The sequence below is a fragment of the Hermetia illucens genome, chromosome 3 (assembly GCF_905115235.1).
Source record: "Hermetia illucens chromosome 3, iHerIll2.2.curated.20191125, whole genome shotgun sequence".
In the NCBI taxonomy this organism is placed as follows: Eukaryota; Metazoa; Arthropoda; class Insecta; order Diptera; family Stratiomyidae; genus Hermetia; species Hermetia illucens.
The window spans coordinates 35,153,322-35,171,934 of record NC_051851.1 but is presented as its reverse complement, the minus strand read 5'-3'; the positions used below and the strand labels follow the sequence as shown (position 1 = coordinate 35,171,934).

Here is an 18,613-nt window from a genome sequence, read left to right as displayed (position 1 = left end):
TAACGTGAGCACCTGTCTGGACGATTTAATCCCACGGTCTTCTTAAGACACGGATTGATTTTGTGATCACAATCAGAGCCCCGCTGAGACAAGCAACAACAGTAACATTCTATACTAAGTGTATGGGTTAGCATTAATACTGGTGGATGGAAGACCTACCTAAATCTCTACCGAGGTAAGGAGTACGGCACCCGTGTTGAAACGCAACACCACGCCGAGGCCCGAAGGCCTCTTCTCGCTTGAGCATAACCAACAACCCCCATGAAGCTCCACATACAACCGGAGTTCACCCGAAGTATGAGAGTTCAGGGGCTATCTCGGTTCCCATGGTACCAGTATACTCCTGGTGAGGTTTCGTGACCAATTTGCCACTTCAGATGAGTCTCCCTGCAGGCTCGGGTCTGATCGCCCTAATTAGGCCTTTGGAGCATTCACCGACTGCATCACGGCCGGCAAGCCAAAGTGAGTACAGCGTCTCCCGATGCCATCACTATGGAGGTTCTCCTCGGCCACTTGGTTTTGGTTTGGCCGATAGGGTTGTCGCCCCGTCTTCCTCACCGTCACCTCTGAGCACCAGTTTCTCCCACAGAGCAGTGCTCTGTATCGTAACCGGATGGATTGGTGTCATCATACAAGGTAGTCTTGGCCGCAAATAACAACTTGGCCTTTATTGGCCTCGCCTTCTTTGCAGCCATTTGAGCCGAAGAGTTGGGATCGCCAGTTTTGTCCGATAGGCAGATGGTTACCCGTAGGTAAGAATGTAGCCTTAGCAGATGGCGCCGATTGGAGCCGGCGTCCGGAGTGCTGACAGAAGGGGACTGCTTTGGCTCGCCCGTTAAGGACTGGGTCCCAATAAGGTTGGTTCCTACTTGAATGAGTGGAGAATCTGAGTCTAGACGCATGATTGGAATGATGTTGTTTTCTTTTGTATATTAGGTTTTTAATTTCTTCATAGTTGGGGTGAAAATATATCGATCCCGGCAGAGCCCCTTTTTGCTGAGACAAGGCTAATTGAAACTGGGGGTAGCCGTTCATGGCCACAACTTAACCCCTATAACCATTCAGCCCTCGGCACGATATTCACACCTTGGCTTGGGATTTGATTACCGCTTAGCTTCAGGTGTCACCTTTGGTCTCCCGAAGGATGCTCCTTGCTGAGCCCCCTCACTACGAAAAGGTAGGTAATCGTCGAGGGAGTACGCTTGCGTAGTGTATGATGAGATATTTGAACATCGGCGTCTCTCTCAATTGGAGCCTCCATCATCTTTCACGAATATAGCCGGTTTTCCCCTTGAGTAGTCTTCCTTACTCTCTTGTAGAGGGTTTTCTACTATAGCTTGACCTTCACATCTTCTAAAGGCACACAACATGCATCTTCCTTTCTTCCATAATATCTCCTTTCTTAAATATTTCCTGTTATGATGAAATTGAGGTATATGTGCAAAATAAAATCAATCTTTTTACTTACGTGTGCTGTTACGTAGACTACAAACCTCACAAATAACCACAAATAAACCACAATAAGCAATTCTCAGGCAAACAACGGATCTTATTTTTTTCTAACGTCGCAACCCGGGTTGTAGAAACACAAATAAAGATGGCAACATATTTCGATTTTTCCTCACAATCAAAAAGCGCACAATATGCCTGCAAAAACGTAATATTTTCATACATTTCATCATCAACATTACCGGCGCAACAACCGCTATCCAGTCTAGGCCTGCCTTAATAAGCAACTCCACACACCGTGGTCCACCAATTCGATATCCCCAAAAGGTGTTTGGCGTCCTGACCTACGCCATCGCTCCATCTCAGGCAGGGTCTGCCTCGTCCTCTTTTTCCACCATAGCTCTTGCCCTTATAAACTTTCCGGCCTGGATCATCCTCATCCATACGGTTTAGGTTAACCGTCCACCGCAACCTATTGAGCTGGATTTTATCCACAATCAGACGGTCGTGGTATCGCTCTTAGATTTCGTCATGTAGACGACACGTGTCGAGCGAAACAGTTTTTGTAAGCTGAAACAGGCTCTGTTGGCAGTCAACAACCGCGCGCCAATTTCATTCATTCATTCCATACATTTACGTTGTATAAATACATGTGGGCCTGGTTAGACCACGTGCACTGCACCTCGCATTACCTCAAAGCTTAGCTTTCTAGCGTACTCCTGGCTATTAGGAAACATACATCTTAGCTTCGTAGTGTCATGCTTCCCAGTAACAGTCTTGTCTATTGACCAGTCTTCCAGGCAATTTTTCTGTAAATACATACTTTCTCCAGCGCCCCGATGGGTCCGTTGAGTATTTGCTCACGCGCCCGGCAGCATATCTCCTCGCAATATAGGCGTTTAGATTTACTTCCATAATTCAGCCTAATTTTCTTCCACAATCGGAGAAGTTTTCAACTTTGACCAGGCATTTGTCCGGTTTTAAACGTGCCTTATTCCAATACCCAAACGCTGAATCCACAGGCAATTAGTTCAGAATAATGATTGGCCGAAGAGCGCAGGTGAAGCCAAAAATCACCAACCATTTTCGTCGGTCATAAATCTTCAGAACAATCTTACCAATAATGCTACCCCGTCTTGGCTCTCTCCACTATCTGATGACAAAATAACCACAAAAATAACGAGCCATATTTTTGTTTTAATACAGATCTTATTTATTTACTTTCCTTATTTGTACAAACCATTATAACGAAATTGTGATTATGTAAAAAATCGCACTGGAATAAGTGTGTTAGTGGACACCCTTAAGCTCTACGTCGAAGACGAGCGTGCTATTGGGCGGGATGACTGGCGGAGAGCCCCGGGCTCCGTACGCCATATTTGGCGGGCACGTGATTCTTCGCTTACCGCCGATTTTCATTCCTGCAACACCAATATCCCAGCCCTTAATCACTTCACCGCGGCCGAGGATGAATTTGAACCCAGCGCCCTGCTTACTGCTGTCGAAAACTTTGTTGTTCGACTTCAGTCGGCCTTCGTAGTAGACTTGTACTTTCTTCCCGGGACGTGCTTCTTGACCTCCGCCGACCTGGATATCCTCGATTTTAACACCACCCTGTAGTGTCTTCTCGCCTCCCTTGGGCTTTTCGTTTTGGACTTTCTTTTCCTTGGGCTGCTGTGCTTTTCCGTTAACTAAGTTTTCCTTCGATTTGTCTAGCTTGGGTTGCTTCTTTTTAGGCTGCTGTTTCTCTTCCTCCTCACTTTCGCTTTCATCCTCCTCATCTTCTTCGTCCTCATCATCATCGTCGTCGTCCTCCTCGTCAGCAGACTCATCTTCTTCATCGGAACTCTCAATTGGTTTGTCTTCAGCTTTCCTCTTGAGTTGTCCGGCATTTTTCGCCTTTTTGTTGTTCTTTGGAGACTCCTCTAAATCCTTTCCATCCGTGAGATCCAAGTCATCGGCAGACTCTTGTTCCGAATCAGAATCCTCGTACATGATGTCCGGATCAGTCATGAAGTAGCCCGCCAAGTGGACGTTGCCACCTCCTGAAAGTGGCGCCAACATTAACCCAACATTCTAAAAGTTTAAGAATAACTACAAACCTTGTGCGGTGAAGGAAATTTCATCTCCCTCCGAGAAATTCAAGTCTAGCGGGACCTGTTCCGTTTTGCCCTTCCGCAGAGTGCATAGGATGTAGTTGCTCTTGTCCCAAGTGAGGATTACCTGGACCGGCTCGTCTGAGCTGTTGGTTATATCCAAAGCCGCCTGGGAAACGTGGAAGGGCTTGGAGATCGTTTGTGTGTATTTCTTATTTGCTTTCAACGACAGGCCTGCGAAGTAGAAGAGTCAGCTTGAACTGTTCGCATACCGAAGTACCCATTCGCGGGCATTCCGAAACACGTGGTGTCCTTCGTACCATTGTGTACTTACCCCAGAACATTTTGCTGCATTTATCGATAACCGTTCACGTTGAATTCTGTATGGATATTGCGTGGGCTTTAAATTAGTAGTTGACGACAAGATATCGGCAATCTCACAGCACAAGTAACAGAAATCCACTTGGGAAGTAACAGTCAACAGCACGCGCGACACAACCTCACGAATATCAACACCGGTTGACACGTTCTGAATTCTGAACTTACTCTTTGCTTGTCGTTCGTTTCGAATTGGATGGTTTGTGTCCACGTTAAGGCGGTTATTTAAAAAATACTTGTCCATTTTGTTTTTTACTTACACCTCCCTCGTCGTTTACATTATCATCCCAGTGATGTATATCTATTAGCGAAATGGACTTTTTTTCGTTCCTGGTTTATAGAAATGATTTTCATGATGAATTTACTATTTTAGATTTTTTCTTAGCAGATTACGGCTCTAAATCGGGGGACCATTTTAGATATTTTCTAACATTTTTTATGCAAGCGACCCGCTTGTTCGCGCAAATATGCAGAATTTACTTGAACAGATACACATATTTTGAAAAAAAGTAATATTAGATAATAAAATATTTTCATATGCAAAGAAAAGAGAATCATGATTTTTGCGAACGAGTAGTGCTTCATTTAGACGTTAAATCGAAATCATCTATTCACACCGTATTTTTTCAGTCAGTCCATTTGGAGTGGGGGTAGAGGGTAGCATAAGCAGCAAAACTTCAATTAAATGGCTCATTTTAAGAAAAAAAATGTTTAGTGAAAAGTTTACGTACAAGTAGTTTTCGAGTTATTCCTGTTCAAATATGTCGTTTTTCCTCCAAAAAATGCATGTTTTTCAACGGTTTTTCGCAAATAACTCGAAAACAATGCATTTCGTGTAGAACTGATATGAAACAGAAACAAAGCATATTCAGTAACAAAAAGAATGAAGCTTTTTATTTTTTTGTAGGTACAAAATGAACAGAGTTATCGCTCATCAAACGTAAATTCGTAATATCTAAAAAAATAATACATTCAAGGTCAAATAACGCAAAATCAGTAACTTTTATTGAAAATAATTTAAGATAATGTGACATTACACTTTTGTGATGTATGTAATATACATACCTCTAATGTTAACAACTGATATTTTCGCTAAGTAAATCCAAGCAAACGACATCGACTTCTTTGAGCGGAGAAGCGACTTCATAGACGAAACAAGTCGGAATACCGGAAGCTCGCGCTTCGGGCATAAAGGTTTTGTGTTCATCTTATCTAAGAAATTTCAATTAAAATTTTTCTATCCGTATACGGCTACAAAACTACGAGACATACGTACATATTACAGCCGTAGATGTTACGTTCACCCTAAACAAACAAACTGCCTATTTTCGAATACTGTACACATTTAGGCACGTATATAGATTGATCGTACCCATATTTCCGATTTACTTCTTATATCTATCTGAATTAGGCACTACCCGTAAATTCCATTAGCACGCATATACTATATACCTACATACACACATGTCCCGTTGGAATAATTGATATTCATATACAAATGATTAAAAAACTAAAACAAAATAATTTTTTTCCACCCAATTCATACGAACTTACTTCGTTGTGGTATTGACGAATGCAGGTTGTAGAGTGCACGAAATTGACAAAAAATTGTAAAGTTTTACCCCCTATAACTTTGTTAATAATAGTTTGATTTTCTTCAAACTTCACCAAATTGTGCATTATGTTCTTCATTACACGCATGCCAAATTCTGTACTTCTGGGATGAACATAATGGGGGTGCCGGGTAAATTTCTAAAATGTGGAAATATACTATTATTAACTTTATTTGTACAGTTATCGGAACCGGATATATTTTGAGGCCTAGATTTCGTAGAGATGCACTACTGCGATTTTTTTCAGATTTTTTGGTTGGATAGGTTCTGAGAACGAGACCTGTTACACTTTTTGATGGTCATATTTTGAGCCCTCACTCGCCTATGTTTCACCCAGTATAAAATATTGAACCAGCTTCGAAAAGTACTAATTGAGACCTTTCATTTGATACCCCACATGGCTACATTCTGTGAAAAAAAAATTTGCACCCTCCTTTCACATGTATGGGGAGCCCCCCTTAAACTTAACACAAAATGGCGTCAGTGGCTGCATGTAAAGGGAATGGCAGATCACATGCTCCTACCAATTTTCGTGACAATCGGTCCAGCCGTTTCCGAATAAATCGGCTGTGACAGACAGACAGACAGACAGACGGACAGACAGACAGACGGACAGACAGACATCGAATCGATTCTAATAAGGTTTTGTTTCACACAAAACCTTAAAAAAGGAAGCCTGGATAAATCAACAGGTCTGTGAACTCGCAAAGGACAAGAAATAACCATACCAGGCATGGAAGTTTTATCAGAAAGTCAGCAGGATGAAGCCTTATACATCTCGATGCTCATCCTGCCTAACCAAAGAGGGAAATCTGATTTCCGACAGAATGGGCATGCAGAACATCGGCGAGTTGGAGGTCCCGCCAACTGACGAATACAAGAAAATACTGATATTACCAAGCATAGAAGAAACAGTTCGTGCAATTCATCGATTTAAAATCACTGGCGACTTAATTTTAAAGTCGATGAATTGCAGCCGATGGAATTACAGAGCTTGTTAGGGGACAGCGAATCAATGCCTGATATATGGCAAAGATGCAACTCCACGATGCTATTAACATAGTATGCTGGTCCCAAGCCCATGTAAAGGAGGAGGGTTTGAGGCAACGTACTTTGGACCACCCTCAGAAAAACAAAAATAAAATGCTGAGATCAGGCAATGAGATAAATATAATATGAGATAAACCCTAGCTGATCTCTGTTGGTGACAGGTCCCACGAAAGGCCGACCAAGAAAATGCATACAATGTCGTTAGAAACAAGATGATCGGATTAAGTCACAAGCTTCGGGCAAATGCTAGGGCGCCCACCTCAGTCGACGCGGCAGGAAGGGCCCCGGTCCTGTCGAGAAATGGGTAAGGGTTCTTGGCGCATGGACGGCGTCAGGACGTAAGCAAGTTGGTCCGAGCAAAAGAAATACGTGCCTGCAAGCTAAATGTTGGCAACCTAACTGGAAAGACCGAGGAACTCCCAAGACCCCTTCGGAAAAGGCGCATTGATATCTGCGCTCTGCAAGAAAGCCGATGGTCTGGTGCTAAAAGCTGCGACATTGAACATTGACATTGAAGTCGAACGATTTGATGATCGCCTGATGAAGCTCACCATTATATCAGCTGATCGCATTATTTACTTCTTCACCGCGTACGCACCACAGACAGGGCGACCTGATGCCGAGAAAGATGCCTTCTGGCAACTTTTCAATGAAAAGATTTGTCACGTGTCCGCTGACGGCTACATCATCATTACCGGCGACCTTAATGGTCATGTGGATGAAAAGGCAGACGGCAATAGGTGCCATGGGGGAAAGGGGTTCGGAGCGCGCAATGAGGGCGACGAGCGTATAATCGATTTTCCGGAAACCCATGACCTTGTACTTATGAATACATGGTTCATCAAACGATTGTCTCATCTTCCTACATTTTATTGTGGGAACAGTAAAACGCGAATCGACTGTATTCTCATAAGACGCCGACATTTTACCATTGATACCGATTGCAAAGCCGTTCCTTTTGAGATCACCGCACCTCAACATCGGCCGTTGATTGTCTTCCCGCGAATTAAGCCACCGGTAAAACACCGTGAGGAACGCACTGGCCCGCCGCGCATTAAATGGTGGCGATTTCGTGAGAGAGGAGGCGACCAGTTACACCAAGTGGTTCGCCAACTTCTGCTCAAGGTATGGGACAGCGAATCAATGCCTGACGATTGGCAGTGAGGCATTATCTGTCTCATATATAAAAAAGGAGATATCACACAGTGCAGCAATTATAGAGGTATCACGTTGCTGAGTACCATCTATAAGATATTTTCCGCTATCTTGCTAGGCCGGATAGCTCCATACGTCCACAACATCATTGGCCCACTCCAGGCGAATCAGCAACAGATCAGATTTTCTCTGTGCGGCAAGCGATGGAAAAACTGTTTGAATATGGATACCAGTTGCACCATCTGTTCATCGACTTTAAAGCCGCCTATGATCACATAGCCAGGGTAAAACTGCACACGGCCATGAGAGAATTCGGTATCCCGACGAATTTGATAAAACTGACTAGGCTGACCCTGACTAATGTGCGAGGCCAGATAAAAGCAGCAGGACCACTCTCAAGACCATTCGACATCAACAACGGTCTACGACAAGGGGATGCCCTATTATGTGTCCTCTTTAACCTCGCCCTGGAGAAAGTGATCCGTGATGCTGAGGTAAATGCAAGATCCTCTTTAAGTCCACCCAACTACTGGCCTATGTTGACAATATTGACATCATGGGAAGAACGACCCGAGACGTACAAACTGCTTTCATCCAGATCGAGCCGGTTCCGTGAGATCTTGGGCTGCACATCAATGAAAGCAAAACAAAGTATATGGTGGCAACGTCAGCACCAGAAATCAACCAACCAACAACATCAAACCGCACTGGTCAAACGGGAAGAATAAACATAGGAGAATACAACTTTCAGACCGTTGGTAATTTCTCCTATCTAGGGTCGAAAATCACAACCGATAACAGCTACGATGATGAAATCCGCGCACGGTTGTTGACAGCCAACAGAGCATATTTCAGCTTACAAAAACTGTTCCGCTCGAAACGTCTCACCATAGGGTCAAAACTCTTACTGTACAAGACAATGATCTTGCCAGTCCTCATTCAGAGTACAATGGGCCAACACGGCCTGAGTGCTCTGAAGCTGTAGCTTCTCCCCCACCATACACCTCATTCATTCCTCGGAGACTTGGGTTCTTAGCAAGAAAAATTTCGAATTCTTGGCCGCGTTCGAGAGAAGAATCCTCCCAAGAATGTTTGGCCCCCTACATGAGGATGAACGATTCCGTACCCTACATAACATCGAAATCTATGAGCGATACCATGACCGTCCGGTTGTGGATAAAATCCGGCTCAATAGATTACGGTAGGCGGGTCACTTAATCCGTATGGATGAGAATGGTCCAGCTCGGAAAGTCTATAAGGGCAATATCTATGGTAGAAAAAGAAGACGAGGCAAACCCTGCCTGAGATGGACCGATGGCGCAGGTCAGGACGCAAGACAGCTTTTAGGGATATCGAATTGGTGGACCTCGGCGCAAAACCGGGATGTCTGGAGTTCCTTATTAAGGCAGGCCTAAACCGGATACCGGTTGTTGCGCCGTTGATGATGATGATCCGAATAAATAAGTAAATTGGGGTAATAAGCAATTCAGTCCCTAAGAGTTCCAAGGACACCGCAGAGTGAGCGGAGTTGCATAAAAACTCAAAACTCCAATTTTCAAAACTTTAATCTGAAAAATATTAAACATTTAAAAATATTAATGAAACGAATTCAGACCAGAGAAGTTTCAAGCAAGAATGCTGCTAGGAGCCTGCAAGGTAGCCAGAAAAGCGCAGAATTTACCCCTAACAGCCCCCAGATAGGTCAGATATGTCGACGAAAAAATTTCAGGGTTAATGACTATATTGAAATAGTGAACCAGTTTATGCAAAAGTGATATTCATAAAAAGTACATTCTTAATTTCATTGTTTTCCCATCTTTTGACCTGTTTTACTAAATTATAATGCACATCCTGTGCCTTGAATAGCTTTTCCAGCTTCTTGTCGCCACACACGGAAATTGTATTGATTCGTATCTAGCTTTGAATAGATAAAAACTGGCATAGAATTTGTCATTGCCCAGAGGGTGCCATCCATATCAACCTGAAAAAGTAATATGGAAAGTACCTCTTTAGTTGTGACTTCAATTAAATGAAACATTAAACCAGGGGGTCTGTGTACGTACAGTTATATCACTTGGATAAATCATAGTTTGTAGATTTTGATGAATTAGATGATGGTTCTGACTTGCAAATCTTTTCTGGGTGTTCCAGCATCCTATTCCGCTGAGTGCTATCTGCGCATAGAATAAAACTTTCGTATGAGGATCATAAACGTGAACAGAAGATTCCATGTCTTTCCCTCGAGCACCTAAAAGCTGAAATTGAATGGATCTGATTTGATAATCAAAGAAGGAAGTTAGGAATTAGGGTTACCTTGAAATCTTCTCCTTGGTGTGGTCTTCTAGCGTTTGTTTCATTGCGTAGAACTTTCGTAGAAACCGCAAACTCGGAAGTGCTGAAATGGACACATTTTTAAAATAGTACAAGGATTTTATAATGTAGTGATATTACCTGGAAAGTGGGTGAAAATAAGCATCCCGAAAGCCTTCTTTGTTTTCGTCTCCGAGCGTGATCGAAAAGATTCCATCTCTCCATTGAAATTGTTGCCCAGCTATGTTGTAATCGCCCGATTGTGGATCAAAATAGAAATAATTATGTCGGAATGTCCACATTCGATTGTCTTTTAGGCTGAAGAAATAACGAACACAAGGAAAGTAATTCAGATTTGAAGATTGAACTGATTTGAAATAATGAATCTAAGCGCCCACTACAAAGTCAATTGCTCGCTGGTAGCTTAAGTTGCTAAGAGCGATGTGGCGCAGAACAGTAGAGGAAGAGTGTAAGCTTCTCGGAAAGTCTTGGTGGGAGGTGAAGACGTTGCCAGGAATCGATATTAAGTAATTTTAATATTATTAAGGGAAAAAAATATTAAACGGAATCTAGATATTATCAAAAATGAAAAAAAAAAATGTTTTTTCTAGACTCCTGCAAGTTTCTAAGGACGTTAGTATTCGATCTGGTCAACTGGTGGGTTGACTAGTATTTAAAAGATTCAATAAGAAAATTATAAAAATAAAACTAGGTACCTTTCTCCTACTACAATATATTTTAATAGTTAGTAAGTAAGCTAGGTAGCTTAAGTACTGAGGAAGAGAGTAAGTAGCTCTCGAAATACGTATTTACTAACTATTAAAATATATTGTAGTAGGAGAAAGCTACCTAGTTTTACTTTTATTTAGAAGAACTACAAGCATCGAAACGATAACTATTTTAAGAAAATTATGTTATGGCCACAATAAGCAAAGTGGTGTCCTGTGGCTTATACGCGTTGAGATTGAGTCATCTATCAGCTAGATAGGGTCCTGCTACTCGTCTGTAGTTGAAATTACATACTGCGGGACGTTGAAACTGACCGACTCCGAAAATACTATTTATTAATGTTATGAACAGATCATAGTTCTCGGTATTGCACCCACCTATAAACATGTAATGCCGGCTGCACTAAATCAGGAATATAACCGTAAGCTTCATCACACTTTCCCTTTGTGATGTCTGGTGTGATACTGACTAAACCTCTTCCTTCTACAACGATGCTTTCTGGGACCTCATATCTGCTTATGACTTCGTCGGTTAGTAGATTCATTATCCATATTGATGGTCGTTGAACTTGAGTTCTATTATCTGTCGAAGACAATCAGTATCTGTATTTGTGAGAGTTGTAATGAAAATGCATATACTTACTTGGGTATTCCAACATGCCTGTGTCTACAAACCAAAGCCTGTGGCAGGGATCTAGACGCGTCCTGTAAACAGAAATAAGCCTTTTTTGTCCAGGTTTGAGGGTACTCTGCAAAGAGACATGAAATAATTTAAATATCAGTTGAAGTGAATGATGTGAAATTTTGGAACCCTTATCATGTAAAAGTAAAATCTGAGGATAGATCCTCAACCCTTGCTTACGTCATGTTATCAGAATTTCATCGGCGAAGGGGTTAGGTACCCATAGAAGTGTTGAGCAGGCGGAAGTGACAGTAGATAGCGATAATCCCATTGCTGGCTATGCAATGGGTCTCCCCATGGTGCAGAGTCATGGAGGAAGACTTCAAGTTGCTCGGAAAATTCTGTAGGAAGTTGAAGTGTATTGTATCAAATGGACAGCTATGGTAGGGTGGTTGACACCCTATACCCCATTTAGCGATCAATAGCAACCATTTTTATTATATACTACTTAAAAGATTGTCGGGATATGGCGATATTTAAAACAAAGATATTTTGCTAATTTCGGTTAATTAATATCAATTGACAGGTTGGTAAGGGTGCGGCTTTACTAGTTTAGTAAGAAACGTTTTAGAAATCCTGAATAATCCGCGAGGCAGGTTTGCCTGCTATCGTAGATGTATCTGGATGGGTACTTCCTGGGAAGTGAAGTCTATGGAAGGGGTTTTTATGACGGTAAGGATTTTCATTTGATTCGGCTTAGCCTTTTATTTATTATTTACCAGGAACATTAATGTGCCGCGACGCATAGCCTTATTTTAACAAAGCGTTGCAGATCTAGACGGGGGAGTCGAAAAAATCTTTCTTACTACAAAAGGAGAATGATTGCCTGAAAAGCAAGTCCGAAACCAAGAGTCCTTCTAAACATTTCCGTCCCTCACGTGTCATTGTACCAAACTTTACGTGGCCTTAAACTGATGCGCGGGTCTGCACTGGAACTCGGAAAACAAACATTAGGAGTATCGGAAGTAAACACCCGAGCTAACGCAGGAAAATAAAAAAAACTGATGCTTCGGCTCCGGGCGTGGAGCCGTTAAACTCAGGACCAGAATGGCGCGATCAATATGTGTCCTTCTCTTGGCTCAGATAGTCATACGATACGGCCTTTGGGGTTCCCACCCTGTTTTGGCACTATCAGGCCATACAAATTTAGGATGCCTCATGCCTTGCGACAGACTGTGTGAACTTGTCTCCGATCTGAACTTACGGCAACAGGCAGGGGGACGTGAGTCTCGAATTTCGCTGAATGTTTCCGTGACGATTCATTTTCGCGGGCATTAGCACCCCCTTTTTAGGCGCACACTTCTTGTGTCACTATGGGTTGTTGGTAGACCTACAGAATAAAGCTTTAATAGACGGCGCATCTTCTTTGAAATCGTTAGGAAGAATTTCCACCTGCGCAAACGAGACTCTTTCCATTGTTTTCGATTACATTGCTGACCATCGCATTCGCGCAAATATCGCAACGTCATTATTGAAAGTAGCTTCTCCCAGCCGGTTAAGAACGGTATTCAGAACCACATCAACATTATTGGCTTCGCGATCTAATCAAAGGTAAGTGTTCTAGAGCTAGATGAAAGAAAAAAATCGATGATCTTATAATACGGGGTATATGTAGACCTTCCTATAGCTGCTGGTCATCTCCATTCCAAATGCTCAGACACCGATACTCTATTCCTTTCATCCGTGCCTTTGCGCATTCTTTGATAGGTTGCCGTATTTTCGCGACCTTGGATCTAACCAAATGAACAGGATTTATTCTTTTCCCTAAACGTACTGCAAGTCATACATACATATATATTATGTAACTATTTTTTTGAAAATTGTGGAGTCCTAAGTCCGCATCAACTTGATGCCGGACCAAACCAAATGAGGAGCAACTTACTCCCTCTTTTTTTTGGTCCACGGACATCTCGTTTAGGGCTTAGCACCCAAACTTCGCAGAACACAACATGACTACGGATTATATTGAGCGTAAATCCGCCTATACTATTGACCAAAGCTTGGCAAGAGCTGAAAATATTTTTTTGAGAATTGTGGGATCCTAAGTCCGCATCCACTTGCAACTAAATTTAATTAAAGCTTTTCAAGCGTTAATGCTTTTTCTTGACCATAAGGGAGATTCAGAAAAACTAACAGAGTAGTACTTACGCGTAGACTATTTATCTCAGCGTTTGGATACGATTTTAGTCTGGGGCTATCTCCTGCTTTCGTCTGTTTAAGATCGATGTAGTTGAGGGTTGACGGTACCCCAGGGCTGCGTCGCGGCATGGTTATGAATAATCTTCCCTTGTAGTGATTTACTCCTTGCGGTACGTTATTATATGGTATGTAGGAGTCATCGCCAGGAACAGCCGCGTATTCAGGAAAAACAAAGTCAGGTGTAAGATAAGATGCATCTGAAAACATTGATAGGATTATTTGGTCGCACTTGGCTGATCCGAACAGATTGATTGCAGGATTTGTATCACGGAGTTAGTGTTTCAAATTTCTTATAAAATTGGTATAATAAGTTGCACAAAAATGTTTCCGCTAGAGGAAATAATGATGTAATATTTAACTATTTTGATTTTTAACAGGAGAATTTATTTGAAATCAACATCATGTAATTTTACCCGGGATCGACTCATATGCAACTTGTTTCCATCTGATGAACTCCTCGAATTCTAATCCCGAAGCGAATTTCACTGCGAACAGCAATATACAAAATTTTGCGGGGCAAAACATTGTCATTGACGAATATCCGGTATTTTGTCTATAACTATTATTAACAATAATAACGCCTAATCTTGTTTGAAGCTCGCACTGCGCTGTTTCACTTCAAGATGCACTCTAGTAAGCATGAAAGCGAATCTGAATCTTTGACTGGCTTTACTGCTCAATGGGGAGTACTGATTAGTTACTAAAGTATTGGCAGAATGTAAATTAATTCGGAAGGTCGCATAGTAGTGGTATACTCTTGATATTCGGTCTGGTCTGACGGCGTGGGCTGCCAATACTTACTAGATTGAAATAGTAAACAACTGACGCTTATAGTGAGCAGTTAGCTTATCTTTCATAATGATGCTGAATAATGAGATAACTAATTATAATTTAGCTCTTTCATGGGAATCGACCTTTAGCCCAGTGGCATAGCTCATTTTTGCTACCGTCAATCGAAGGCGTGCTAGTGCGCTGTTCCAAATGTGGGGTACCAAGGTATTTTTTGGAAAGAATAAATAAAGTGAAATGAATCTATCTAACGGCGGTCAGGAGAACTGATTTTGCTAAGTTAGCAACTCTGGCGAGGAACCGAAAATTTGTTGTATATATAAACTCGAAAGACGTGTTTTCCAATTTGTCATTATCTGGACAAGGGTTATCGGACTCTCTAAGAGAATCTATACTCCTGCTATTTGATTTGTTCCAATTTGTGGAAGCAGTAGCACATTCAGTAACTGATTTGTCTTCCTACGACAACGGCTCTTGCTCTGGCAGTATTCAGGGTGAAATTTCAAGGTAATACGGAGTTATGCAGAAATTCTCACAAATAAAAATGCATAGACTCATCTCAAATGGCTTTGAGTTATCAAAATATAAAGTACGCCAATTCCGGGTATCCGACGAATAATTAGTAATAATGCGGGAAGTACTAATTGAGAACAAGAATGCTATGAACCAGCTCTCCTGTTGTATATAAGACCAGTATTTAAGAAAGTATCTCTCTCTATAGGTGCTAATAGCAGGAGCGGTAGACTCAACAGTCCTCCAGGCTGGAGGTTTTTGATATTTGTTTAGTCAGGTGAAAATTTCGGCGCGGATACTCCTTCAGTTGCTTGTCCTTGCCTTCAAGTTGTTTTCGCATTTTTACGGAAGTTGTTTAGGTATACGTATATCACGAGGCATGATTAAATGCATTCTTCCTTAAACAACTGGTATTAATCAGTTGATTAGCTACGGTTATATTGTTAGGTGAATGTCGAGACTTCCGTACTTGGATTTGTTATGCTGGGGCTTCCAAACTCCCAGTCAAGTAAAATCATGGAATGATTGACGGCTTGGACGGACTTCTTGATACGTCGCAGAAGGATTGACTGGGAAAATTTCATTTATTTGAGCGATTTCTTCGTGGAGGTTAGATATTCTCTTCTATCTGTAGTCAAGCCAAAAATTGAGAGACCAGTAGCTTACTCCAAACTACAATTTTTATTTTACAATGCTACTTTAGTAAGTAGTTTTGTACTGATGAAGGGGGTAAGTGGCTCCCGAAATAGATATCTACACTGTAAAATAAAAATTGTAGTTTGGAGTAAGCTACTGGTCTATCGATTTCTTCGTGCTCATACATTTCTGGGAGTATAAAAATCTCTTTTATTATTTTTTTATTCTTATTGAAGTTTGTTACCATTTATGTAATAAATGAGGTCTGACAGGAGGAATCTTTCTCTCGTATGTGGTTTAATAAATTGCGCCGTTTTGACATTTCAATATAAACAGCTGAGGTGACGCCGCGAATTAATTACAAACCCTAGTCAAAGTTATTCAGTTCTTGCATGTTTCTTAGTTGTGCCTGTTAGTAAAACAAGTGATTTTTTCATCGCTGCACAAGGGGTCCGAAATGTCCAACGGATTTTCCCATATTCCTGAGCCTATCTAGTGTCCAAATAGCTGAGTGGTTAGAGTATAAGGCTGTTGTACGGAAGGTCGCGGATCGAATCTTGCTGGAATTTGTACCGTGATTTGACGTCGGATACCAGTCAACTTAGCTGTGAATGAGTACTGAGTCAAACCAGGGTAATAATCTCGGGCGAGTGCAGTGCTGACCACATTGCCTTCTACAAGTTATCCCATAGTCTACCGTTACGGTCTTGAATGAAGTGCTCTAACACATTTCAAGTTCCTAATCCAATTGGAAGGCCTAGACCGGATACCGGTTGTTGCGTCGTTGATGATGATGATCCAATTGGATTGTTGTGCCAACGTTTATTATTATTATCTAGTATAGAAAGATCAAGCAGTTGACTGCAGGATAGACTGATGCGAATATAGCTCCTTGGCAACCAACCTATCTCTCTTTGGGGTTGATATGTGGCTCCCTAGGAGCCAAGCCTGGTGGTAGCCATACCCTGTAACCAAAGATCCTATTATTAACAAAACACTGCGGATCTAGACTGAGGGGTCAAAAAGAACCTCCCACGATGCAAGGGGAACGCTAACCGTACCTATTCGATAGTTTGCAGTCGGGGGAAGTTGGCTGCATTCGAATGGAGCTTCCCTGATATTTGGTCCCAGTGAATAAGCTTGATCTTACCGACACGGTGGACTTCCTAACCACTATACTTGTGAGCACCATCTCACTCAGATCAATAAAAGGTTTAAAAAATTAATAACAAACAAGCGGGACGCCTTTTGTTAAAAATCAGAAGTTTACATCATTCGCAAAGAAACACAAATTGGCCCATTAGGCGAAAGCACACCTCCGCAATGCTGCGCAACACGCAACACGCAACACGCACACTGACTACACCCAAGAGGGAAGAAGTTGTTAAGTTAACCAGTGGAGCTAAGGTCAACACTGATTTATTGCGAACCAGCAAAAGTATGTCTGAAGTCAGTATATCAGACAGCAGGAACCAGATAGGCCCCAGTGGCGCACTATTGAAATGAAGGCCTGAAACCAGACCTAAGCCTTCTAGAGCGGAGCCAAGGAAAAGAAAAGCAGAAAATCATTGAGAACATCATCGTCATGGAGATTTGTGAGGGGTGGAGTAAGAAGCTCGTGTTCACCGGCGTGCGCTCCCGATCAGGTCTTATACTGGTGGACTGCGCGAAGGAGGACAAGGCGAACTAGCTATAGTCCCTAAATAGTCAGGCTAGAAGGGAACGAAGCTGTCGACATGTACTGACGATGATATACCAGGGGCACATATGATGATAGTTTGCTTTACCAACCCGGCAGCAATTGAAACGGGGAAACTTCTGCTTCTCCTCCTCACTCAAAACATGGATTTCCATACGCGATTATGGAAAGCCTTTATAAGCAAGGAGGAGGGCAAAGACAAACTCCGGGTAGATGATCGCTCCTTAGAGGCATTAAACGCCATAATTGCTTCATCAATTACAGATTTGTCAGCATACTTGCGCACAGGGAGAACCCAGGGAAGGATACTTCAGAGAAAACAACGGGTTAAAAGTCTACTGAGATCCTCGAAGGAATCGCATAGGCAATAGAGGCTGAAAGGGCAGGACCGAACAGGTAAATCTGCTACCCACAGAGAGGAGAAGCTGTACGACCCAGACCTGCAGCGAAATGCAAACAAGTGCCGTGTTGGAGGCGGAAGAGAGTATTTCGACATTAAAGAAGAGCCCTAAACGCCGGTGGAGCCAATGGCTAGTGTTAAAATAACCCCGGTAAACTGTCACTATGTAAAAGCTGCATCTGTAGTAATTACAACCGCAGGTTCCAGGGATAGTGCCGGGTCAAGAACCTTAGGTGCACTAGCAAGGATAAGAAAGCCAAGGAGAAAAAAATTAATAGGTAACAGGGAAATATGTAGCACAATATTTTTACACTGATACATCTCAGAGGAGAACCATGTTATGCTCGAAGTTTTTACGATCATTGAAGAAATCAAGTTGAGGAGGAAAAAAGAAGAACGGATGGAAATAGTATGTGAAGAAAAGGAGGCACTTCTGGATACCAAGCCATAGGAATTTACTCCTTTACCTGAAGGAAAACTACCGATTAATAGTTGGCTTTGACGATGAGAGTGATGAGAATGATAACTCACTCTCCACTTCTCGATATCCCCATCCCCGTTTTATAATCTTTCTTTGAAGGAAAATGAAGTACATGGACGTCAAGAAGACATGTTTGTATATGAATATCACCAAGAAGAATTACATTAGTACATTATACATTAGACACTGTACATGGTTAAGTGTCACAAATTGTGAACAATATGAGAAATGAACTTCTCCGTAAACTTAGATTGAAGAAATCAATCTACAAGATTACTATACTCCGAACAGTGAAGAGAACATTAGTATATCTCATTTTATTTGTCGACGCCATTTGCAGGCAATAGCATTGTACGAAATGCCTTCAACAGCAGATTTCGAGGACCTCGAAAAGCAGAAATGTTTCTGGGAGTTAACATAGGTCGATCAGGAAAC

General features: G+C 42.0%; 2 protein-coding genes across 2 annotated transcripts; both read right to left on the bottom strand.

Annotated features, from left to right (window-relative positions):
- Positions 1-2,636: 2,636 nt before the first annotated feature.
- Positions 2,637-4,078, bottom strand: LOC119652519 (46 kDa FK506-binding nuclear protein). Its single transcript, XM_038056714.1, has 3 exons — positions 3,880-4,078; positions 3,552-3,779; positions 2,637-3,494 (listed from the first exon to the last, which is right to left on the bottom strand). The coding sequence occupies exons 1-3, from the start codon at positions 3,887-3,889 to the stop codon at positions 2,740-2,742; spliced, it is 993 nt and encodes a 330-aa protein (XP_037912642.1). The 5' UTR covers positions 3,890-4,078; the 3' UTR covers positions 2,637-2,739.
- Positions 4,079-9,497: 5,419 nt separating this feature from the next.
- LOC119651400 (L-dopachrome tautomerase yellow-f2-like) lies at positions 9,498-14,368 on the bottom strand. Its single transcript, XM_038054987.1, has 8 exons — positions 14,074-14,368; positions 13,610-13,857; positions 11,423-11,528; positions 11,158-11,362; positions 10,193-10,369; positions 10,055-10,136; positions 9,805-9,996; positions 9,498-9,722 (listed from the first exon to the last, which is right to left on the bottom strand). Exons 1-8 carry the CDS (start codon positions 14,189-14,191, stop codon positions 9,579-9,581), a joined length of 1,272 nt encoding a protein of 423 aa, XP_037910915.1. The 5' UTR covers positions 14,192-14,368; the 3' UTR covers positions 9,498-9,578.
- Between the last annotated feature and the right edge of the window lie 4,245 nt (positions 14,369-18,613).

Coding starts and splice junctions, on each gene's coding strand:
- LOC119651400 (XM_038054987.1), bottom strand. CDS start 14,191: ATGACAATGTTTTGCCCCGCAAAATTTTGTATATTGCTGTTCGCAGTG. Junction 10,370..11,157: donor CCGGCATTACATGTTTATAG/GTGGGTGCAATA, acceptor TTATTTCTTCAG/CCTAAAAGACAATCGAATGT. Junction 10,137..10,192: donor TATTTTCACCCACTTTCCAG/GTAATATCACTA, acceptor TGTCCATTTCAG/CACTTCCGAGTTTGCGGTTT.
- LOC119652519 (XM_038056714.1), bottom strand. Junction 3,495..3,551: donor AATTTCCTTCACCGCACAAG/GTTTGTAGTTAT, acceptor CGCCACTTTCAG/GAGGTGGCAACGTCCACTTG.